Genomic DNA, 25,410 nt, shown 5'->3' on the forward strand with positions numbered 1-25,410 from the left:
TCAACTTAAGGTCGTCAAAGGTCTTGATATTTTGTTAATCATACGTTTGATAGTATCTGAAGTACCTAAGCTATGAAATCAAACAGCTATACAGTCAGGTTTTCAACCCAAGGCTGCACAGATGTTAAGATTATGAAAAATGTGTTGTGTTAAGTCACTTTTTCTGTTCCAGCGCTGTGTGCAGGAAAAACTTCATCCTATTCTGTGTGGCTAGGACTTGTTTTTCTTTTTGCAATGGCATCAAAAGAGGAATCAAGTATTATTTTTTTTATTTTGTATATACTAGTGTTGTATCCAATCTTCTTTTGTCCGACCAAAACCCAAAGATATTCAGCTTACAATGACTTAAAATGGAGAAAAGCAGCAAATCCTCACAACTGCAGAGCCACAATCAGAGTTTTTGCTTTACTTTCCGGCTAATCAATTATCAAAATACTGAATCTCCAGCCTTGACCCCATTATGCAAAGTGTACTTCAGTGTACAAGGAATATTTCTAACATTAACTGTCAGCTGTTATCTTCTCTGTTCCTCTTTATATTCCCTGTACTTTGATTAATCTGTGAACTTTATATTCATGCAATGAATCTACTTTCCAAGGGTGAATCTTTCTTCATCATGTCACGATATCCGTGAGCAACGACGTAACGATTGGATTGATACAGCAGTGTGTCGGTGTGTTTCTGCTTCATGTACGTTATAGTTTCATGAATCTTTATGGATGTTGTTTCCCAACAAATAAACCAAAGTTAGTTTGGCTATCTTCTACAGATTTCCTGTTGCTGAAATTAATGATTATTTTCTTCATTTTTCATCACGTTACAATCATTTTCTCAGTAAGTCAATAAGTTGTTTGGTCTATAAAATGTCACAAATGGTGAACAATGTCGATCAGTTTTTTTTTCCCAAAGCCCAAGACGATGTCCTGAAATGTTTTGTTTTATCCACAACCCAAAGATTTTCAGTTTACTGTCAGAGACACCAGTAAATATTCACATTTCAGAAGCTGGAATCAGAGAATTTAGTAGATTAATGTGAAAACTAATCGACTAACTGGTGGAGTAGGTACATCTCTGCAGTAAAAGCTGTTTGGCGTCCTTGAACGCTTCCCCCGTCTCCTCTCGTGAAGCTGAGCGGATATTTGTCAAAGAAGTTGGAAGCGGAGTCGGCAACACAAACGTTCCCAGAGACACATGTCACGACAAGTTGTATAAAACTGTCATTACAGTGATTTATTATAATGAACCATGAAAATAGCCAACCAGTGCAGTGTCTGTGAGTCTCTCCTCTCCACACAAACATACACTCACACACACAAATAATAAAAAAAGACAAAAGTCGAAGAGTCCAGAGAGAGAGGGCGGGGAGGGGGAGGGGAGGGGATAAAATAAAAATAATGCTACAGTCACAGAAACATTCAGCTTTGCCAAGAAGAGCGTTCATATGTACAACCATATTTCAAAATGGGATGGGAGCAAATTGTACAAGCATAGAAAAGAAAAGAAGCGAATATTTACAACCTGTTCCTGGTGAAAGCTGGAGTAACCACCTATACATTAAATTACACTTTCTACAAATAACCATTGATATTCAAAAATAAACCGCTAACGTCCTACCTGCGGGCAAGACCACTCTGCCTACCTCAGAAGATTACAAGCACTCGTTACACGCAATCACACACACACACAAGCGCACTTTCCTACTTCCTTCACACCCAATCACACACAGGCGTACACACACTCGCACGCACACACACACACACACACGCGCGCACACACCACGAGTGCGGCCTCCCGGGGCGGTGAGGCAGGCTCCCAGAAACGGGTCTTTTACTGAATCTGCAGCGGTGAACAGATATTTGTTGTTAGACAGAGGAATAAAAAAAATAATTGTGTTTTTTTTCTCTATACAAAAAGCTTTCTCTTTGCTATAATGAGCCACTAGATTAAAACAAATAAATGGTGTAGAGAGCCGACAACAGACGAGAAAGAAGAGGAAGTAAAAAGGAATAACTGACAGACGAGGAGGAGGGAGGGAGGGAGGAGGAAGGGGATAGGCTGGAATGTCCATTGATAAACAAAGTGCGGGGCGTCACAACGGGGGTCCAAACAAGACACAGAACAGAGAGCTTTTTGTCTCCATCACAGGGAGGATATATAAAAACAAAAGGAGGCCAGAGAGAGAGAGGGCAATGAGCACCGGGGGGGATCGTCCATCTTCATTTAATACAGTTTGTCTTGAAGATTATGTCGCTGTCCTTTTTTCTAAAATTTTTCTGTCCTCGTTTTATTTTTTTAAAAAGCATCCTTTTATCCCACAATCAGCTGTTTTTCCACTGGCCATGTGTTCAGGTACATAGAAAACATATCTACAGCGTATGGTACACGCCCCTCTCAGGCTGAGTTCTCAGGGGCTGCTGGGTGGGGCCGTCAGTGCCACCCTGTGCTCAGGTACCCCGAGCTGTGGAAGGGGGTCGAGGACGCAGGAGCTCCACGAGTCCCAGAAGGCATCTGGGAGGCGGCGGCCTGGGCCTGGCCTTGTTGAGTCTGTTGGGGAGGAGGAGGGGGAGGTGGAGGCAGTCCCGTCTGCTGGAGGGGCGGGGGGTACGTGGTTGGGGGCACTGAAGGGTTGGCGGCAGCACCCGGGTGCAGCATCGCCGGCTGAAAACCCCCTAAGTTCTGAAAGTGGTGCGCCTGCATTGGGGCGTTGGTCGAGGGGGCGGGGGGAGGCGGAGGTGGAGGCGGCGGAGGGGTGAGCGACAGCAGGTTGCTGCCTGCAGGAGGCTGCTGCTGCTGCTGCTGGGAGGTCTGACCCTGCGGAGGAGGAGGCGGAGGAGGGGCGGAGGTCAGCATGAGCTGGTGCTGCTGGATCGGAGGAGGCTGCAGGTTGACGTGCAGCAGGGCCGGGCCGGGCATCGGGTGAGGAGGTGGAGGAGGAGGCGGCGGTGGAGCGGCTGAACTCTGATAGTGCACGCTGTGGGGAATAGTCTGCATCAGGGGCTGAGAGCCAGGAGGGTACGGGGGCGTGACGGCAGGTTTAAACCCGGGGAAAGGTCCAGCAGGTGAGGGGCTCTGGGTGGGGAAATACGCCGTGGAGGCTGGTGGTGCTGGTGGAGGAGGGGGAGGTGGTGGCGGAGCACTCTGTGAGTTATACTGGGGGAAAGGAGCCGGGCCGGTCTGAGCCTGAGGCTGCGGCTGGCTCTGAGGCTGAGTGGTGAACAGCGCCCTCTGGCTGCGGTAGGGGGAGCCCTGAGGCTGAGGCTTGGGGGAGTGGAGGAGGGAGGCTCCAGGGTAGTGGACTGGAGAGGAGGGCAACGGAGTGGGGAGCAGCTTTGTGGGGGTCAGAGGAGCCGGTTTGGGTCCTGCAGGCTTGCTCGACGGCTGGGTGGTTGGATTTGGAGTCCGAGGCTGACCGTCGCCGTCTTCCTCCTTCGAAGGCCGACTGGGAGGCTGAGCGAGAGGACCAGGAGAGCAGGGCTGAGAGAGAAGAAGAAACGAAGAAACATTACACACTTGTTGATAAAGAGTTGAGTCAGATCTCCTTCATGCGGGTAATGTTGACTTACCGTGTGGGTTGGAGTCTTTTGAAGACTTGGAGATGGGCAATCTCTCAGTGCAGGTGTATCTCCACCTTCTGTCTCACCATCTAAGAAGAGGGCAAAACAGTATTATGAGGAAAAATGTTGACACAAAAAATAACTCTTAAAGAAATCAGACATTTTGGGGATCAACAGCATCTTGTTTGTTTAATCTGTACAAAAACTAAAAAACAAAACAAAATAAAAATAAGAACAGCACCATAGCAATTTAGTTTGGTGCTAAAGTTAGGCTAATTATTGTCATTTTCGTTTATTTTATTTTATCGTACTTTAAAGAAGCCTTTTCAACACCTTAGCCACAGGACTATGGATAAAAAATAGCCTTATTGCTAATTCTGCCATTTTTACTCATGTATTACAGAGTGTTTTATTAATTTAAGCTTTTCCCTCATAAATTAACTAAACAAGTTGTAGTTTTACTGGAGGTTTTTGGTCAAATTAGCCATTTTCCCCAGCTTCCTTTAGTCTTTATGCTAAGCTAACTTTTTCCTGGCTGTAGCTTCATCTTTAAACAGACATATTTGAAAGTGGAATGTTTTCTCAGCTCACTCTCGGCAAGAAAGTGGAAAGTTCCCAAACTATTCCTTTAATTCAAATGATGGAGAGTCAGTGTCGCTGTTCTCACCCGTGTCCTTGTCTTTGCTGAGTAGCAGCGCTCTGTGGTAGCTTCGTTCTCGGGCCTGCTCTACAGAAGTCGACGACGTCCTAAAAAGAAAAACAGAAGATCAAAATCTATTTCTAGCAGGAACACACTGACTGGTAAAGTACATAGTAGCTATGCTACATAAGCTACTATGAATATACTTTTGTTTCTGCATTGTTGATGAGCGCTGACAACACAAAGTGTCAGATAACTCGATGCTAACAAAGTGTCCTGAAGGTTTTAAGTAAAAGAAGTGTTGATACGTACCACTGTCCTTCTCCTCCCTCTTTCTCCCCTTTCTCTCCCGCCGCCTCTGCCTCCTCACTCGTCTGCGGCTCTTTCACAGCGGTGGTGGTGGTGTTGGTGTTGGTGTTGCAGACGGCTGTGGGAGCAGGGGGTGGGGGAGGCTCACTGGTCGTCTCTAGCGCAACGGGGAAGGTTTCCACGGTCAGAGGCGGGACGGTGGAAACAGGAGAGCTGCACTCGGTCTTGGAGCCGCTGCGACGAGCTTCACGCTGACGTTTCCTGTATTCCAGCAGGGAAACCTGAACAAAGAGCAGAGTCTTATGTTGAACCAGCAGAGGGCAGTGTTTGAACAGGAACTGACTCAGAGCAGCGTGAGTCAATGCATCTCTTGAGAGCAGTAAATCCACGTGGTGAAGAGAGGATGTGACACAAAACACAGGCCAAGACAAATCTTGATGTTCTCACTTATCTCACTTGTTATATATCCAATATTTTCCACACACACACACTCTGATCAAAGTATAGACTCTGTTGTGTTCTTATTTTGTCCCAGCAACTGTTTCTTCCCACTTATTTTCTGCAAAGTGATGGATACATAACAACTAGATGCTTCATGAGTTTCTGTAGCAAGTGTTAAAATTAGAGCTTTGAAGAAGATTTTTAAAAAAGAAAACTTGGATGCGAGTATTTCAATATCGATCAATTGTTTTTCTTTCTAAAAATACCAAAAGTTCTTCGTTTCTTGCTTCTCAAATGTGAAGATTTGTGAAGGTTTATTTTTAAGCTATGTGAGCTAAATATTTTTGGTTGTTGGTCAGACATACAGAGCAGCTCGAGTATGTCAAATATTCTCTTGGAATTTGTGGAATTATTTTCCAATGTTCTGACATTTTATGTGCCAAACAATTAATCAAGAAAATGTCAATACATTAGTTGTAGGTCTGCGCGATACTGTAAAAATCATTATTCATCATCTTTGGATCAAAATTCTCTTTTTCACTAAAAGAAATATTAAAATCATGATAATGTGACCTTTGTTAAGGTCATATTGCGATTTTGATAATATTTTGATTTAATGTTCTGCCCCTAATTAGCTGAAAAGAGTTAAAATGTCATCTCAAACTTCTATATAGTATCTATGTTAAGCTTCAAAGATTGAGAGGTAAAAGCCAGCCGTATAACAAGTAAGTAAAATATAAATGACAGTGCTAACTCACCTTTTTCTTCTGTGGGGGATTCTGTGCCGACCCGCCTCCCTCACCGCTTCCATCCCCGTTCAGTGAGCGTGAGAAGCCGAGTGAGCTTCCCTCCTCAGAGCAGGGGTAAAACAACGGACCCTGGCCTTCACTGAAGGGCGCCTGAGAGACGACCAATGAGCCCGTCCCTGCTGTGGACCCTGCCGCAGCCCCAGCTGTAGCGTCGGGCCTGAAGGGAGCTACCAGAGGCTCCAGGGTGTGTGACGGGGTGAGGTCCCTTAAGTTTGAGTTGACTGGAGAGAAGTTCAGGCCAGCTGGTCCAGTCGGGCCTCTGTCTGGGCTTTTTATCCAGCCAGGAAAAGAGGAAGCACATGTTTCTGCAGATGAGGGCGCCTCACTACTGACTTCTACAACCCCACCATCGGCCCGGTCCTCTCCACAGTCTACAGAGTCAGCAGCTGGAGGCTGTGGACTCTCAGGAACTGACACCTTGGCTTCTGTCGGGAGTCCGTCTGAGCTGGGAGCCCTGATGCACGGAGAGGAGACCAACGAAGGAGGGCGGTCGGCCTAGGAAAGGAGGAAGAAACAACATCAGTCACTCTGCCCTCTCAAGAACAGTCGAGCCATGAGCCATGTTGTTGTAAAAACTGTGTCCTTCACTCACCTCTTGTACACTGGGTTTCCGGCTGACCTCTGGAGAACTTTCCACCGAGGATTCACTCTGTGGGACCAAGAACAGATTCAGTAACTCCAGATCTTTTTCTCATGTAAACAAATGTGTTTACATATTGACAGCCTTACCTCCAGAGGGGCGTTAAGTGTCTGTGTTGGGGTGCTGGGCAGGGGCTCTGTACTTTGCTCCTCTGTTCGGGGACGCGGCGGGGTCGCCAGTAAAATGGGGGTTGTGGGTGCGTCCGATTGGTCTGCCCTGGTGGGCGTGGCACAAGGGGAGCCGTAGGGTGTCGAGCTCTCAGACATACAGGCATCTAACGGACTCAACCGCCGCTTTTTCAACGGTGTGGGCAACTCTGTGGGAAGAAATATGGCTCATATTTATCCAGTAGAATTTGATGTAATCAATCTCATGCAAAAAGCTCAATAACATAAGCTTTTTTGACGGGTATTTAGTTGTAAATGTTGAAAGTTCAGTAAAGTAATGTACCAGACTGAGCACTGGCTGTGCAGTTCTCACAAAGACGTACCTGGTAGCGAGCAGGTGCCGTTGTAAGGTAGAGGGCTGTCAGAGTCTCCATTGATGGAGGGGCTGAGTGGACCCTCACAGGGCATGAGGAGGCTCGGTCGTCTGGCCGGACTGGTAGATCCCTCCTCCTCGAGAGCCTGCTTCAACCATCGCTGAAAGAAAGAGAAGACATTAGTCTTTTTCCTCTTGATGCTGTTGAAATTTCCTTCACAGTTACACGAAGATTTAGAGGCGATAAAAGGAGTCTAAAACACTGGAAACCATCAAAGTTAATGATGGATGGAAAAGAAGTGTCAACTTGGGAGAGCTCAATCGTTTCCAATCTAGACGGATCTATATCACGAACGAAAACTGCCTGGGTGTACATTTTTTCTAGCCAAACAGGAAATATTTCTAATGCAGGATTTTGTACCTTCTTGCAGGAGCCGGTGGTCGGTGGCGTTTCTGGCAGTTCTCTTGAACGCCGTCTCCCAGTCGGGACTCCAGGAGTCGTGGGGCTGCGGTTTGCCAGGAATGGGGACGAGAAGCGGACGTAGTGTTTGGGCGTGCTGTAGACCTGTGGCGAGCAGGCCATGCCCGGGAGGGCGTTGAGCTGCGTGGCGAGCACTTCGGGGTCGCTGCTTATTCTCAGCGGCCTCTCTGGGGCCGGCTCTGGGGTTCGTACTGCACCGCGGTCCTGCTGCTTCTCTCCCACCCACTCACTCACAAAGTGCTGTTGGAAGGAAGATTTATCAGAATAATTAGTTATATAATCTGCAGTTTTCCACACATTAAATGTTTGATGAGTTAAGTTTTACTCGTTTCTTTTTTTCTCTTTAGAAGTACAATCACCACACACATTGCTGTTGCTGATGCAGAAATATTACCTTTTTAGTTTTGAAGTTCTTGCTCCCAGTGCGGTTTCTGTCGGGTGCAGGTGAGCTGCTGTGTGGGGGGCTGCTGTCCGGGGCTTGAGTAGAGATGGCCTCCGGCTCTGGTGCAGTGGGCGTCTCTCCTTCGGGGGCTTCGTTGGTCAGAGGCTCCAAAGACTCGACTGGAGAGCCGGGGGGCAGGTCGGAGCAGGTGCTGATGGTGCGAGCTCGCCGCCGCTGTTGGCCGATGTGCGTTCGGTTCCTTGAGAAACTTTTCCTGTTCCTCGAGCCTTTGACCTTGGCCGGCTTTAATCCCGGCTCCTCTTTCACCTCCAGAAGTGGCTTTGAGAAATAAAGTAGAGTATTTCAATTGATGGCTACTTTATGGTTGTACATATAAGTGATATTTAGTTGCGTCTCCACACTCTCACCTGCATGACAGTTGGAGAATCAGCTGTCTCTGGCGTGGCTGGAGGCTCCTCCTTGATGTCACTGCGTCCGCCAACCTCCGTCTTGACGCTACCGATTCTCTCCAGCGCCTGCTCCCTGCGTTTCTCCCTCTTCTCCATTCGGGCAAAGGCTTGCAGGATGGCCTCCATCTTCCTCTCCTCTCGTGTCTGCGGAGGAATAAAGGTGGGGTTGGAAGAGGGCGCAGAAGCATTAGCCCATGGAGTACAACTCTCCCACAGAGCCCCAGAGGTAGCGATGCAACTGGTTAATGTGTGCTACACAGCGAAAGCCGATTTAGCTGAGTGCCGGGTGGAGAGAAAGGTGTAGAAGTGACCCCTTGCTTTCACAATAAGACAAAACAAAAAGGAGAGAAGGTCAAACAGAAGCAACAGGAAAAATGTGGTGAGGATGTAAATGTAAATGTACTGCAATTAAACCCTGACAAACCAGGACGCTGTAAAAGCTTATCTTAACTGTTCCTGTGTGTATATTTGTGCCACAAATGTCCCCAGGTCTACCTCCACCACAAAAATCCAAACAAAGAGCTCCACCTACAGTCAGATCACCACTTTGAAAAGATGTTTATGCTGAAACAACAAACATATTCTGACGGGACAGTTAGTACGCTTGTAAGTCAGTCACCTCAGTCAGATTTTGGGGTGGGGAGCTGGTAGATGGGTGGATAGGGTTGGCTATGCATGGGTCAAGTTTACCTCCTTGTGATTCAGTCCCTTCCAGCTGGAAGCCGCCCCGACAGGGAGATGGGACTGCTCCGCTGGGCTGGCCTGAGTGTTCAATAAAGAGACAGCCCAGTTTAGAAGAGGCATGTCCCCCTAAACAAGGCTTAACAAACACTGGACAGAGCTACAGATGTGACTCCCTGATCTTCTGGTGGTGAAATATAGACTTGTGTGTTGTAATATCCCACTAACTATGGGGCTACTTCAGGAATGTACAAAATTGCTTGCTAATACTAAGATAACTTATTCCTACTAAAGTCTTTTTTTCTCTCACATAGCTGTATTTATACCTTCGTGCTTTTCATCTTCAACTGTTTCTAACACTTTAAACTAAGCGATTTTGGGCTGTTTGTGACAAAATTTGACATTCATGAGGGAAATGTAGTAAAATCTTAGGCCTTCAATCCAAAAGGGTGGTCCGAAATCGCACTGTGAGCACAAACTTAACATTTTTTTGTCAGTGTTCGAAAATTAGGGCCAAATTCTCGAAATGTGACCACTGCTACGGCCTATCATCCAATCAGAAGACGACGCGAAGTGTAGAGTGGAAAGTAAACAAAAAACACACACGTGCAAATAGGAAAAAAACTTTCCTCGGGTTAATTGGCAACTCTGAATTGCCTGTAAATTGCCTACGTTTCTCCGTGTCCGCACAACACCAACCTATCTGCATAGGTTGCTATGGTAACAGTGTCAGTCATTACATATGCCTGTGACGCAGCTTTCCAACACGGAAGCACGAGAAATATAGAGCAGCCATCTCGCTCTCAAAGGAATCACTCTGACGCACCTCTATGACGTTGTCGTTGTTTGTCGTGCTGCGAGTGACCAAAAAAAAGTCAAATCCAATACAAGCGGCCAGGGCGTCTGGGCTGAGGCAATTTAAAGGTGCAATATGTAAAAGTTGGCCACCTGCCAATAATAATATATATATCACCAGAGTAATCACTAACTGCTGCTAAATGCAGCTGCTGTGCAGCTAGTGGTCTGGACTACCAGCTTGGAGCACCGGGTTGGTGTTTACATGAGATTTGGACCAGGACGGGCCAGGGCTAGCTGGTTAGCATGCCAACTTCATAGACATCTCTGCAACAAAAGATATAGACGTCAAAACATCAGCACCGTTATATCTTTACATTCTGTTGATCATTTTAGCTCATTTCTGAATGTTTTTCAACTTAAATTCTTTCATATTGCACCTTTAAACCACTTAAAATCAATCTAGATACGGCGTGGCTTTGCAAAAAACAAAAAACAAAAACAGATTTGCGCTGGCAGTCTGAACACAGCCTATGTTACAGCCCTGTTGTTGACTGGCGGCCTGTGCAGGGTGTACCTCGCCTCTCACCGAATGTCAGCTGGGTTTAATTCTAGCCTCCCCTTGAACCGCGAGGATAAGCATAGCAATATCTAACGTAATTTTTTTATTGTCTTTGAGGAGAATTTTCTTTCAGGATAAACACAGACTTCAGGGACAAAATGGCGCAAGTAAACCAACATGTATCACTCAGTCAGGGGCACATTACACGTACAGCCAGTTTGCCTTTTCAAACAATAAGGGCTGTTATTTAAGTAGGCAGGATATGGTGCCAACGCACACCGGTGTCATCTCCCCCGCACCTTGTCGTGGAATGGATTTACAACACCCACTCGCATCTACTACGCTTGTGATCGGCACTTTGTGAATGCACACTTTCTTTGCACCGGCAGCACAGCTCTCTCCTGGGCCACACTCCATAGAAAGCAGCCTATTGGATCTCCTAAAGTCAATATGGCCCTGGCAACAAGGCTCTACCCTCTGCAGCCCCTCCTCTCCCTCTCTTCAACCATCCATCGCTCGCTGGCCGATTAGCAGAGCTGTATGTTGGCCAAAGATGAGTCAGCACTTTGCACCTTGGGTCCACCGTGTGAAATGAAGCTGACTGCAGGGTAATTTCCACAGTGTGTGTGCGTCGGTGTGTAGTGTACCATGCTTGCCTGTGTGTGTGTTTGATCCCATCTCTCCGGGACATAAGGCTGTTTGGCAGGGAAAAGAGTGGTTGAGCCAGTAATTGGCAATTTCAAACGCCGCAATGACGGTGAGGAGAGAGCTATAGTCAAACTATAATGCACACTGGGGGACAGTTTCAGCTTGCATGACGACACAATATACTCGTTTCTTCCCTGGTGTTGTAATCGGGCATGTGTGGCACTGGAGGCCTACTAATGGTCTAATATGCTGGAGGGGGAAAAGAAGGCAACAAATGAGGAGAAAAATGTCAGACAAGCACAAAGCATCAGTACTGTGAAGAAGAGGGAAGTCAAAGCTGAAGGAGTAGGACTGAGAAGAAAAGCAACAGGGGGCACTGACAGTGGTGGGAGCTCAAGCAGCAGATGAGTGATGAAGAGGAGAATCGATTTATGGAAGGGAGGGAAGAGGACAGCTGCTCCTATCCAAGCCACAGCACCTTTAGCGGACAAATAGCTGAAGTCCACACCCAAGACCAACAGGGGGTCGTTTTATTTTCACCCTGTCTGCTGGGTGGCTGCATGGCAAAAAAAAAAGGACCAAAAAACAAAAAAACAACAAAAACACTGTAGCCCCTAGCTTGGCACACTTACCATCTTCCTCCTCCTCTCTGCAATCTGCTCCTCTGACTCCATCTCTACTTCATTGCTAATGGAGGTTTTGTCTTCTAGATCCTCATATAACTCAGGATCCTGTAAGAGGAGGGGAGAGCGGGGTATGGCGCTTTATCATGGCTGATCAAGTCAAGATAGTCTGGCTACAGACTAGAGGGAGACAGGTAAGAGTGGGGGAGAGGGGAGGTAAGGGAGAGAGGGAGGGTCGGGGGGAGTCGAGGAAACATACGAGGGAAGGAACTCTGTATTGAGTGATCAGTTTGTGCACAAAACACACCTGCTCAGAGCTCGTCCTTGATCTTAAATTATGATTAATGAATCTGTTCACCTCACTTTGACTGCACCAGCATCCTCTTACAAAATGAACGATTTAGCAGCTGATATACTGTGAGCATATCACTGTAATGGCAATGACTTCTTGACTTTTTTATCTCACCGCTCTTCCTTTCAACTCTTTCCTGAATGTCTACACCACAGTCTCACCTCATAGCCTAGAACTTGAGTTATGTGACACACTGGACTGATTCCTGAATGTTCAAGCACCAAATTGTCAAACACAACTCGACACAAACAACAGTTCGCTTCATTCAAGCTCCTCTTGAATGAACCAAAAATTTGGCAAATTTGGCTTTGGCCTAGCAAGTGAAAACCTCTTCTTTGGAGTAGACAACAGAGAACACCTGATAATCTGTTGTTTTAACACATCCAAGAGAAACACTGTTCTCTGGCTGCATAACAAGATAATAAGCTGAAACACGAGTGGTACAAAAGTGTCTGTAAAATCTGAACTGTATCGAGAAATTATCAGTTGAGGGGGCAAAGGTGAATGCGTAAAGGAATGATGGGAAAAAGAGGGAACTAAACAGGTTGTATAGTAACAAAGAGTGACAATGGAAAACATGCACATAACATTTCACAAAGATCAAACAAAATTGCATGCATGGATAACATGGGTAAATGTATTTTAACAAAAGAATATGCTCTAATAGACAAAGTCTAAACATGAAACACATGAGCAGTAAAGAGTTAAAGAAGGGTGAAAACTGGTGTGATGTTCAGGAAAGTGTAATCTTGCCTGGTTGTTTGAGATGGAGAGGCGGAGAGGAGAGAGTTTCCTCTGTTTGCCGTCGCCTACGCTCTTTCCCTTCCCCTCGCCGTCCAGACCCACATTTTGGTTCTGGCCCTGGTCTTCCCGAACCATCTCCTTGTCTTTGCGACTCCCTCGGCGCCGGCCTCCGGAGCCCATGTTCTCTGTGGGCTCCAGGTTGTGCTTGAGCACCGGGCACTCCTGGTTCCCCTTCACGCAGGCACAGTCCACCTTGTATTTACTAAAAGAGGAGCAGAAAGCAAAATATGACGTTGGAAAGTTAAAGGATCTTGCCTTCATTCTGTGATACTAAGATTATTCCTCATAATATCCCTTTCACACTGGACAAAAAACCCACTAACACCCACTAACATCTGGCTTTTATCTTCAATGTAAATGTGTAAAATTGGGATTTACGTCTCTGTTCAAGCAGTGGTTGAACATTGCCGGCGCTGATTTTGGTGTAAAAATGGTATTACTTACCAGCTGCCATAGTCAAAATCAAAACCGATGGTGATCTCTGTGCCCTTGGTGATAGGCCTCAATGAGTAGATGTATAAATGCAGCATGCCATCCTCAACGACGTGCCGCACCTGAAGGAGGTTAAAGCAAAATATTCATTAATACAGATAGTATTGTAGACTTAATTATTACATGTTAGATATGTCTGTATATTCAGTTATTTGGGGATGATTACTTACTTCAGAATTAGGGGTGCAGGAGCGACGGATGAAGCGTGCTTCGTTGCCAAAGCTGCGAGCGTCCACACACATCTCCAGTCCGTCAAATTTTGAATAAAATAACACAAATGGATATGGCCTAAAGACGAGAAGCAGAAGAACACCACAATGGTATTAAATACACTGCATAACGATCCATCTCAAGTTACTTGAGTGCTTAACATTGTTTAAATTGTTTGAGCTGCCACAAAAATGCAGTGATTCAATTTGCATTCATAGGAAACAACTCCAAGGAGACTATCATCCTGACCTCTTGAAGAAGTATCCGTTGGCCTCAAACTGCTGTCGAAGCATGAACTTTCCCCTGTACTCAATGATGAGGGAGTCTGGGGCCAAGTCTCGCACCGCCTTGAGGATCTTCTTGTTCTTTTGAACTTGACTCTGAAGAGAGAGACGGTCAGACATGAGTACAGATCCTCGACAGCCCACACATTCAATTACACTAAAATCAAGAGGGAAAGCTGGTGTGGTACAGTTATTATATCCTTAGGATAACGAGGTGTGTTTGCATGTGTGTGTATAGGTTTTTACCTCCACAGGGGGCTTGAAGGAGGCGGGGTGCGTGTTGTACGCCAGGCTCTTGCCGTCGCCTTGCTCTTTCACACGCAACAGGACCTGGACGTCCTCACTGTACTGATTGCTGCTGGCCTCCTCGTAACGCTCCATCCACGTCTTGATCTTGTTCTCCCACAGAGACGGGTGCTCTGTTGGCTCCTGCTCGGGAGCTGCACCCTGAGAAAGAAAATGGTACACTTGTTGGTACTTATGATCCAAAATTTGGCAGAAGACGACCACAAATCTCTTTTCACAGAATGTGTTGTTTACCTTTACCCTGGAGGATTTTCTGGACCCCTCTCGAAAGGCCTGCCAGAGAAGTAAAGAGGTTGAATCTTTAATTCAGGCTTTTAATACATAATGTGCTTTTATTGGTTACATTATAAATGACTGACCTTCTTCGCTCGGGCAGCCGATGCTGGAGGCTCTTTATCGCCGCTCTTTTTGCGTTTTTTATCAGTCTGCTTATTGCCAAGGCGCCCGGTTGTCAGGGTGATGGTGGTAGGCGTGTGTTGGAAGGTAGAGTAGAGCTCTAGCGGCACCTCATCTCCACTCTCTGTAGCACTGGTGTCCCCATCTGAGTAAGCAAACAAATGCATAGTTACAAGAAGGATTACTGATCAATAAACTTCTGCAGAGCTTGTCGATTACAATAACGTAAGAAGATTCATGTTATATATCAGAAAAGGAGTTTGCTTCTTGTCCAGCAGGTGTCAGTGTGTCCCAGGCTCAGGTTGAGTGAATCAGCCTGGCCTGCAGGGGGAGGAGGCTGCACCCTGACACAGCCTCCAACCTGCTCTGTTCACTAACAAGCTGGCCCTTTACTGCAGCAAGGAAGCCAGTAAAAGCAGAACTGAAAGAGCCGTCTCTCGGCTCTCACAGAAAACTTTCAACGCCTCATTACTTGCACGTGGGGACGCAGATCTCTAAAAAACAACCAACTCTCTGTATTTTATCCAGCTTTGTGTCAATATACCGTGACTTTGATTAGATTTTCAGAAGGTACATGAGGTCTAAAGCAACCTTCATGAAGACTAGGGGCTGTATATCCATGTGTGTGATCTTGCTCACCAGACAAACATTCCCGTTTCCTGGTCTGCAGCAGGATGGCCCTCTCTCGGTCCAGGTGTCGTGGTTGGCAGCGTTCACACAGGTAGGTCTCAGGAATGTTCTGCCTGTCGATGCCCATGCAGTCTATATGCTGCCAGGCACTACAGTTAAAAAAGAAAAATCACAGCAGAAGGCTTTTAATAAACTTTTACATCACAGTTTGAGATGCTTCAATGTTGATGATAAGTTTGCGCCACTGAATCATACAAGAGATCTGGTAATGAACTGTTACCTGCACTTGTCACAGCAGATCATGTAGCCGTCATCGTGGGTGAAGCCACAGATGCAGCGGGTGATGTCAGCCCCGTAGCTGCCATCCTCTGAGGTGCTGAGCGTAGTGCCCCTGGATGCTTCGTCCTGGCCCCCTGGAACAAACAGCCCCCCCTCTCCTTGTCGGATCAACATGGAGGGGGGAGGGGAGGCCGGTGGTGTAGGTGGGGGCCGCGCCCCATAGTTATGGTCCTGATGGAAGGATGGAAAAAAGAGGTCATGGTGTTTAGGTAAATGACAGTTGAGCATAATGATAATTCACAAAGCAAAGTCACAAGTGTGGAGCTGTTTGAGAGGGAAAGGACCAGATGAATAAAACACATAAACCTGATGAGTAGAGCTGCAATAATTAGAGGATTGAAAGAGAATTAAAAGAGAATTAAACGCCAGATATTTTGATAATCGATTAATTGTTTCTTACAAGTAAGGATTAGCTGCTTTTCAAAGTGATTCATGAAAATAAATGAAGAGCCGTTGGGTTTTGGACTGTTTGTCTGAAAAAAGAAGCGATTTGAAGACTTCGGGCTCTGGGAAATTGTGACAGAATTAATAATTTTTGACATTTTATAAACTAGTCGATGAATTACTCGTGAAAATACTGAAAAGTTAAAAACTGATATAGACTGGTGATTCCCAGGTGATTGCATTTAGATAAAACCTGTGAGAAAGGACAACAATTTCAGAAAAGGCCAACTTTCTTTGTCAATTCATCTGCCAATTTTTTGATTTATCAATTAAACATATGACAAAAAGGGCAACAAATTTGCACATTTGAGAAGCGATCAAAGGTTTTGGCATGTTTGCTTAAACAATTAATTGATTAAAATAGTTGCTGATTCATTTTTGTTGATCAATTAGATCCAATTTCCTCCAGGAAGCCAGTCCATTACATGTGAATGATCCGTTTCATCCTGAATGTGAGCCGTCATTCTCCACTCAATGATTAACAGAGACGGCGGACTCAAGGTATGCATGTTATTTGAAACAGGCTAAGAGGAAGCAGAGTGAGTGTACTCACAGCGTAAGGCAGGCCAATGTAACTGTGGGAATGGTGAGAACTGCTGCTGTAGATCTGGTGTGGGTAGCTGGACTTCTCCACCACCACAGGGCTGGCCTCCACCGACTCTGGTCTGCTGGGCGGCAACACGAACAAAGAACACACATTAGTATATCCTGAAAAACTTTGATAACAAGGTTACGCGCAGTAATTGTTTCCCTTAAACACTGTGAGGAAGTGTGTGTGCGTCAGGGAAGCAGGTTAACTGCTGCTGGTGACAAAGAAGAACATGGATACATGCTAAAAGTGGAAATTAACCACGTACTTAAGTACAATACACTCCATGTCAGGGGTAGATATTGTACTTTTTACTTTGCACATCATTACATTTATCTCACAGCTATAGTTAATAGATACTTTTGTAGATTTTACTTCAACATACATATAATACGCTTATAAAATCCTATGTATTAAAGATTAAATCACTATTCCCCAGCCTTTTAGTGACTCCTCAGGAGAAAGTGCAGTTTGGGCTCCTTGTTCCATTTCAGATATCTATGAGAAGTTATTCACAAAAAAGCAAAGATTAGTAGAGCCCAACCGGTATATACCGATTGATCGATATTGGCCACAAATATATGGGTAGCAGTGTATACGTTTCCCAATTTGCACCAACATGGAAACTTTTTGGAGATTATAATGTGGAAAAACATGCTTGGGATGATTTAGGATCATTTATTTCCTAGTAAAGTTTACAGTTTTAGTAAACTGATGTAATATCAGTCAATAAAGTTTTTGCTGACCACATTGGAGGGATCAAGATTGGAATTTTTTACGACCCAATATCATTTGTAATGTTTGTTTTAGGTATCACTTCTGTTTTGAAAGGCAGCAACTGTTAAAAAAACAAAAGCCAACAAGAGAATGTTGTGGGGACCAAATACAAAGAAAAACCCTGTACTTAAAAATGCTCATGTGGTTTTATACATCCACAATTTTATGAAATACATCAGTGGATTTGAATTGTAAACAAAATTGATTTTTCCGTACAATTTTGTGATCCTTTGGAGGGAGCTGAACCATTAGTCTGGGAAACAATGGATTTAAAACAAAAAGGTCTATTTAAAGATGTTCAAACAGCTTAAACACTGACGGTTCAGTATTTACAATCTATTACCGCCACACATCTGTCACAGGGGTAATTTCCCTGCAATATAAACAGTTTTGTTTTTGATACTTTCAGTACGTTTTGCTGATAATACTATTACTTAAGTAGGATTTTGAATGCAGGACTGTGCCTGCTGTCAGCTTGGCTGGAAAACTGAGGCCTGAGAGCCAGACAAATAACAAGCATGTCAAAATTAATGAAGAACCCTTATGTACAAGGCAGACAATCATTACAAATGTGCCATCTCTCTCCAAGTCAAACATGTTTTCAAGCTTATTCACACCTAACCAGTAGAGCCACTTTCCCCAGGATCACAATGCAGCTGAAGAGAGAGAGCCAGTTTGGCCGTTTGAGACCAACCCACCCTTATTATGACATGATTAAAATCTCTCCTTCGGTTGCTGCTGAGGGGGGTGGCTATAGAAGAAGGGGGAAGTGGAACTGCCATGAGAAAAAAGACAGTCCGGTGAGAAAGGGGGAGGAAAAGAGGAAGAGAGGGAAATTTGAGGAGAAACTGCAAGCTACAGGACACGCATTAGCTGAAGTACAGTAAGGTGCGGTAGCTATTCATGCGATTGTCAGATATCCACATGTGTTACTGGTTCAGTCATGTGAAAACTTCAGTTGATCCTCCTCTCTTCTCAGAGCCCTGTCTAGAAAACTGCTCCTAAGTCAGACACATAAACACCATGCAAGAGCTGATGAGCTTGTTTCTTTCTGTGACCTCTCTCAACACTTAAATCCGCCTTACACAAACTAACTTCATGAGGGCTGCTGCCAATAAGTTTCCGCGAACAAGGCAGAAAACACAGAGGAAAGGCTCTCAGGTATAAGATGAGTGTAAGATGTGTCAGATTGGTACAAAAGACGGCAAGACTCTGGGGAATCTGAACAAGCCATGCAGCATTTCTATGTAAAAGTGTCCATAACTGAAGCTCTAATTCCATACAGTGAAAGGAACCATAAAAAGGTATTACTGACAAACGTGAAATTTAAAAAAAGATGTCTCCCTTTCTACCTCCTTTACCTTCCTTCCCTACCCTCAACCCCTTTCAAAGTGAGTCCCAAGGTAAAGTGGTGATACGGTACCTGCGTGAGCCCTTCTCAGCCCTACTGCTCTTGTTGCATGCCGTAAGAAAGCAATGTGCAACACTTCCTGTGCGTGTTGCCGCTCAAGTATTCGCTGTCAAAATGAAAACGTAAGTGCAAGCATGAGGTCTGGAGGCGGACCCAAGGTAAGGTGTGTGCATTTATGAGTGTGTGTGCTCAACAGATTAACTGCCACATGGATGAATGTGTCCAAACGTTCAAGAGCCTGACTCACAAGATATGGGGAGAATTTAAAATCATACCTGATAAAGTTCAGGTCCACTAACTTTTCTCCCATTAATGATTAACCAGACCAAAGTCTACACTTTATAATACAGGGATATAAGATCTGGACAAGGAGTGTATTGTTCAGTCATTAAAGTGGATTTTTTTTTTTATAGGTTCAAGAGAACTAATCAAGCTGTTGTACTCTTTCAGTTTGACCTACCAGTGAATCAGTGAGAGAGGCAGAGACAGAAGGCAAACAAGTGAGCCGGCCTGTTCAGCGGGAAGGAAGTAAGCACATTTGAATGTATGTGTGCATGGCTGGAGGGTTTGTATCGCTCATGTCTCCACTCCTGGGACGTGGAAAGGAGGGACTAGAGAGCTGGAGTACACATAAGTGGGAGGGCTGCAGATACACCGTCAGTCATGATCAGACTCAAGCATAGACAGCTACGGCCTGCGCCATGCACATGAAAAGATAATGAGCAAGAGAAACGGAGAATTTTGTTTGGACTTGAAGTTTAAATTAAGGTGGCAGCTAGGTGTGTACTATTTTTAGCTCTTGAATGTCAAGAGTATTTAACAAGGAACAGATGTCATTTAAAATGCAAACACCTGCTGAGAGAGGGTGAAGAGGCAGAGTGGACAAGCGTGGAGAATGGAGAGATCAACAGCAGGAGAGGAAAAGAGCAGCGCTCAACAGCCAGAGGCAACGCCTTCACTCCTAAAGAGCTCCCACTTGCTGCCATGGCAACACTACGTATTCTGTTGGCGTGTGCGCGCACGCCGGGCTCTTTGTGTCACTGTGGACACACGCACTGCGTTAGCCAACAGCTGGTCACGCCGCTGCAGACTTCAGGGGGATGTGGAAAGGACGTGACGCTGTTTCGCTGGTGAGTAGCCAGCCCCGCTATTCCAGACTCGGCTGGCGCACTCACAATACTCCAAAGATAAATGTGTGTGTGTGCGTGCGTGTCCAGCTATGCTCTGTCCCTCCGGTCTGGATGGGACCAGGTGGTAGCCCCTTTCAAGCTTGTTATCTGCTTTTGAATAAATCTGCAGCAGGCGATCGGACGCAGAGCGTGGATGGACAAAGAGCGAGGGAGAGTCAAGGCAAGGGGGCTTACTCCTACCCTCTGTGGAGAGGAGGAGGGGGGTGGGGGCGACGCGGTGGGACTGTTTAAGACGCCATGTCTATGAGGGGACCACATGTCACTCAAGCCAGTGACCATGGAAACAGGCCCTGCGCAGTGCAGAGGGGAGGGAAGGGGAGCGAGGGGCAGATACCATGGCAACACAAGCTGTCACGGCAACAGCTCTGATGGGGAGGGGAGGGCGGGCTCTCGTTCTTTTAAAGAGACAGGAGCCCCCTCCATAAGTTGATGACGTGTGTTGTTCTTTAGTCATACGAGAACCTCTTGCTTCATTTATCTGACCAGAAAAAGCCACGACGGCGATGCCCTTGACAAGACTATAGGAAGCAGAGAGGAGGGGCAATAGGAGGCTTGTTGCCATGGCTCCATGCACCATTTCTGCTTTATTGACTCAATGCGGCGTACACATGTACACACATCAAGCTACGGATTTAGAGAAGGATCAAGGAAAATCATGTACGCTTTACACAGTTTGTGTTATAATCATAGCTCTTGTAGGCGTACTGCCAGTTTCACACGCGCAGACGTAGTTAATAGGTGGACATGGAGGATGTCTATGCGATGAGAAATGGTTAAGTGCAAGCAGAATCAATGGCAAGACTGAAACGTCCATTAGAGCACGTACTGGAGGGGCCCTGCTTCCATTGACTGCAAATTCCTTTCCCATTAACAGTAACTTTGTAAACGTAGAAGAGGAGATCTGTGTGGGTAGAGCGAGTTGAACCAAGTTAGATAAAAGAGCTGCTTTAGACATTACAGAGGGCATGTTGTGGCATATACAGAGGAGAGGGGGACAAGGGAAATCATATTCTATCAAGTAAGAGTGTCAAATGCCTCTAAAGATAGGTGAGAAACAAAAGGGTAAAACTGCACGTGAACTTCAGACAAGGCCATACATGGTATGTAAGAATGAATGAGGGTAAGAAAAGTGGAAGTGATGGGGCATGAAAGGTGTGAACAGCAAAGACTTGCTGTGTTACTCACTCTGAGCCCGCAGCCATGTCCAGGTATGAGGTGTCTGCTGTGTCCACCCCTACTGGGATGACTATGCTCATGACGTTCTCTGCTGATCAGTTCTTGTCCTACTGAGTCCAGAGAATGGTAGTCCGAAACACTGAGGCATGCCAGCCACAGCAGTCATTGCAGACATCTAAGTGCATCCACAAGGCCTGAACATGGAGGAAAAAGTAGATAAAGAGAAAGGGAACAAAGAAAATCTGTTAGATTTGTGTAGAAGCATCATTTCCAGCACAAATTTATCATTTCACATCAAGAACAAAGCACTTGCAAGGTTGTGGTGTCTAACCAGAAATTACAAATCATAGTGAAAACGGGGTATTTCCAGCACAAGTTCATGCATGATTCATACTTTCAGACCAAGAACAGGGTTTGACAGGAATTTCCCCGTCTATCAAAACTGCCGAACAGAGGTATAGTGACTGATGCAAAGCAGGAAGATACTAAAAGGTGAAGCCTGAGCTGCTGCTGAACTGCGCTAAAGCGACCTCTACACACTATTTGCCAGGAATGCAAAAGGCTGCACTGTAAGAAAGCTCCCACAAAGGGGAGCAAGAGAACACAGCAGCCAGCTGCCATGAAAGTAGGGAGGAAAACGCAACAAAACACACAGAGGCCATTTTTCCCCCCTTCGACTGAAGAGGACTGCTCTATTCTGAGCATTCACACACACAAACACTCTTCCCAATAAAAGACACACAATATCTTTAACACTGTAGTTGCAAGTCAGGAAGGCTTACATTTTTATCAATGCTACTGCTAGGATCACAAGTTGTTCATGTGGAAATAGCTGCTGCAAGATCAAGTCATCAATAATTGACAACATTAGGTGTCAGGCAATGAATGTAGTGTCTCTTTATGCTTGGGCTAGTACATTTTACACTGGCTGATGTGAATCCAGACGGGAGCATATGTGTCAGTGTGGCTGCCCTGATACGGAGAGCTCGGTTGATAAGCGGGATTAGTGGGGAGGGACAGATGCCGAGACAAAATAGGCTGGAGGTCACACCTCCGCCTGCTCGTGCACACTCGGGGCCAAACAAAGGCTGAGATCACGGCTCGGGGTGTAGATGGGAGAGGGGTGATCAAGGAGAGAAATGTCATGTATCGACAGGGGCATCCTTCACACACTTAGCGAGCAATAACACACCTCCACGGCAAAACCTGTCCCTGCACGCCTGTGAGGTACCAGCCCATTCTGGCCTAAGCATGTCTTCTGAAGCACCAACCCACACACACGTACCATCTCTCTCCAGGAAAACTGTAGTTCATTACCAGGTTAGCTGTCAAACCTGACTGCAGGGTTTCCATCAAGGAAGCTCAAAGTTCACAATGAGAAACATGTAACAGAAGTAGTGTTGTCAAAAACAGTAATATATGAAAACACATTAACAATACTCATTGTCTTCAGTACTGATACTCCAGTGCCAGTTGCACTTTCTCTCAGAAATCAAATGTTTCATTAAAAAAAAAAGAAAAGTGATATGTAATGTTTACTTCCATTTTTCTGCTGTTCTCTGCTACATTACTAAGAAAAGTTGTATCCCATTGTCATGCTATAGCCTTGTTACATTTATCTTTTAATAAAAATCTAAAAGTTGATGCCCTCAACCATGTCTCAGTTTTTCCCTGTGGTATGAAAACTCAATATTTTTCAAGGTATTGTATCAAAGTTAGACATTTCAGTATTGACATCCTCAAATGTTTTGGTTTTCAAAGAAAATCACAATTACTTTCAGGAGTGAAGAGGAGCTGAAATCAAAGCTCAAACCAATTAATTGATTATTGAAATAGCTGGTGATGGAGCAGCTTTGTCGCCTAAACAGTCATAATTTTGGGTATTAATTTGCCAAAATTCACCGTTTGAGCCAACAGGACTGGTGAGAGGCTCACAGACATGACAGCTGTCAGCTCCGGGCCTAATTAATAGAAGGAAGAAGACCCATGTGTGTCTGTGTGTCAGCCAAGACTATTGATGGGATCACCTTCAAAATTCTCTTCTGATTTTGTGTGAACTTGACTAGGCTCAACAGCGTTTCGTTATCACAGTCGGGGGCATTTCATGATGGAAGCTGATGTAACCAGAACACTTTCTTTCAACAAGGACGGGACAGTTTGCCAAAAACACTGAAATGACATACTCCCCCCTCCTTTGTAGCATCTGAGGGGCCCAGTATGTTTTTGCCCTGGTAAATAGCTTCCCTTCGAAGCAGCCTGTTTGTTCGTTCATCCACTAGGTTTGCCTCGTCTTCGCCCAGGGAATCCTGCTGTCACTACTAAGGAATGCACACACGAGCTCACGTTCACACATATACCCCCCTCCATCCCGCGTACACACACAAACAGACAGATAACCCTTCGCCCTGTCCTTTCAAACATTCCTCTCTACAAGGAGGTTCTCAGAGGCTTTGTGCAAACATACGTGCGCTGCGCCGCAGCCAGACACAGTCAAGACCGACAAAAGGCGAGTGGAAAAAAGAAAAACACGTACAGTACAGCAGCATTCCTGACTAAATCTGAGCTGTGCTGTGACTGCCTCTGCCTGCTCCTCCTACTTCCTCTAGAAGAGCTGCCCATCACGCTGGAGAAACGCAGCCAAAGAAAGGAAAAGAAAAAAGAAAAAAGAAACATACCACCCCCCCTTCCTGTGCCCAGTCACCCCGCCCAGCCGGATTTCTCTCCCTCCTCTGTGCATTTCCTAAATAAACCCGAGACAGTAACGCAGAGAGAGCAGAGGGGAAGGGGAGTGTCGCAGAAGCAGTTCCTAATTACAAGGAGGCAGGGAGAGACCATTTAAAGCCACCTTTGGCCAAATCCACTGCTGTTATGGAAACACATGAGAGGAGCGAGAGGGGTGGGGAAAATGGGGAGCGTGCACAGGGGAGGGTGAGTAGAAGAGGGACGTAGAAAGACATACAGCGAAAGTGGACAATAGGAGAACAAGCGACGGGATGGAAGTGTTTTAGGTTTGCAGTTAGGACGGTTCTCTGAGCAGATTTCCCCGCACTGTAGGGAGCTTTAGAAATCATCCAAAGCCCCTCCATTTCAGAGGGCAGCGGGGTGGGGGAGGTGTACGTGGGGTCTGTCTGACAGTGACGTTACACAGCCTAGACCTGGATGGACTCTGGGTGGCAGAGTGGAGCACATAGCGTAACCCAGTCTCTCCTTTCTCCTCCTTCCCTTCCTCAGCAAGGGGACACAGTCACGTCATTGTGTGGGGAATAACTATCCTTTTAAGACAGAACCGCACTGAAGTCAGTGAGGGAAAACCCACACCATCACACTCAAAACCATGCCGCTTACAGACAACAGCTTTCCTCTCTCCTCAGTTTATTACCACCGCGCTATGTGTAAGTGTTTTCATTCTTGCTTTTCGCAGCCAAGTCCCGGCAGATTATGTTTTTCGATAAGTAGGAGGAGCAAGGGAAAACGAGGGATTCCGACTGAATCCCACAGCCCCCCTGCCACGCTGATGTGACTTCACACCATCCTCATGGCTGGCTGCAATGACTCAGCTCATAAACAAATGGATAAAACAAACTCATACAAATAGACTCATGTACGCAGGAAGTGTGACCCAGATGGAATGTAGGCCTGGCCCTCTTTTTCACGGTAACCACAGTGGGACACATTGCATCTGCCCCGTCCTTCATAAATCAGTGTGCCCATAGCGGCCTGAGCTTCCTCTGCACTCGAGCACTGAAGGTGAAGTCATACATCAGTACAGCTGGGGATATGGATGTGAGCGTCCACACAAGCAGTTTTCGTGGCTACAAAAGGAACTGAGTGCAAGCATATACCTCGACCTGTAAAGATCAGCCCACTTAAGAGCGGACAGACGATGAGGAGACAGCTGTGTTGCAGTGTTACATGTCCTGTAACTAGTAAACAAAGGGCTAGCAGTGCTGCGGAGCGATGAAGAAACAGAGTGAGTAAATTAAGGAGTTTTTCAGGGCTTCATTACACGTCTATTTCACTGTGGTCACGCGTCACAACAGGTTTGGTGACTCCACGGAGACTTTTTACATGGAAAAACTGTGATGTGATAAGATGTGAGACACGCAGTCCTAATAAAGCCTCCCAAGAGCAAAACAACATCCTCTGTGCTTAGTTCAAACAGCCAGAGAGAGAGTGATTTAAAGTCAGTTGGAACAGGGTCTGGCAGCAAAGCTGGGGCAGCCCTCCTGTAGTCTGAGTAATGTCTGTTCAGGAGAACCCCTGGGGCACAATCTCTCCATCTCCCTCTCGCTCCTGCTTACAGCGTATCACAGTCAGGCTCTGTGTGGTCAGGGGTTACTTCCTTTAAACATTTGTAAGTTAGACAGGTATACATTACAGTAAATCAAGCCGCATTCTCATCTGTGTGACTGAGCTTGGGTAGGCCGATTTAATGTTGTCTAGAGCCATCCTGATTATCAGAGATTGACAAGCAGGCACACATGCTGCCGGCAGC

General features: G+C 45.9%; 1 protein-coding gene across 6 annotated transcripts in view; it reads right to left on the reverse strand.

Annotated features, from left to right (window-relative positions):
- Positions 1-1,204: 1,204 nt before the first annotated feature.
- kmt2e (lysine (K)-specific methyltransferase 2E) overlaps positions 1,205-25,410 on the reverse strand; it is a 29,449-nt gene continuing 5,243 nt past the window's right edge. Inside the window, exons 2-25 of one of the 6 annotated variants that reach the window (XM_073480319.1) lie at positions 20,925-21,109; positions 16,326-16,437; positions 15,270-15,499; positions 14,999-15,138; positions 14,323-14,504; positions 14,198-14,236; positions 13,904-14,104; positions 13,623-13,753; positions 13,334-13,451; positions 13,116-13,225; positions 12,621-12,873; positions 11,525-11,623; positions 8,897-8,968; positions 8,165-8,350; positions 7,749-8,075; positions 7,295-7,594; positions 6,884-7,034; positions 6,483-6,709; positions 6,346-6,402; positions 5,703-6,248; positions 4,507-4,784; positions 4,222-4,301; positions 3,564-3,643; positions 1,205-3,474 (exon numbers count right to left, since the gene is read on the reverse strand). In XM_073480319.1, the coding sequence (XP_073336420.1) occupies positions 2,428-3,474; positions 3,564-3,643; positions 4,222-4,301; positions 4,507-4,784; positions 5,703-6,248; positions 6,346-6,402; positions 6,483-6,709; positions 6,884-7,034; positions 7,295-7,594; positions 7,749-8,075; positions 8,165-8,350; positions 8,897-8,968; positions 11,525-11,623; positions 12,621-12,873; positions 13,116-13,225; positions 13,334-13,451; positions 13,623-13,753; positions 13,904-14,104; positions 14,198-14,236; positions 14,323-14,504; positions 14,999-15,138; positions 15,270-15,499; positions 16,326-16,437; positions 20,925-20,995 (5,037 nt within the window). In that variant the 5' untranslated portion in view covers positions 20,996-21,109 and the 3' untranslated portion in view covers positions 1,205-2,427. Of the gene's footprint in view, positions 3,475-3,563; positions 3,644-4,221; positions 4,302-4,506; positions 4,785-5,702; positions 6,249-6,345; positions 6,403-6,482; positions 6,710-6,883; positions 7,035-7,294; positions 7,595-7,748; positions 8,076-8,164; positions 8,351-8,896; positions 8,969-11,524; positions 11,624-12,620; positions 12,874-13,115; positions 13,226-13,333; positions 13,452-13,622; positions 13,754-13,903; positions 14,105-14,197; positions 14,237-14,322; positions 14,505-14,998; positions 15,139-15,269; positions 15,500-16,325; positions 16,441-20,924; positions 21,110-25,410 lie in introns of all 6 variants that reach the window. The other 5 variants (XM_073480318.1, XM_073480321.1, XM_073480322.1 and 2 more) reach the window with 5 other exon arrangements.

Source organism: Pagrus major, chromosome 14, assembly GCF_040436345.1.
Source record: "Pagrus major chromosome 14, Pma_NU_1.0".
Classification (NCBI taxonomy): Eukaryota; Metazoa; Chordata; class Actinopteri; order Spariformes; family Sparidae; genus Pagrus; species Pagrus major.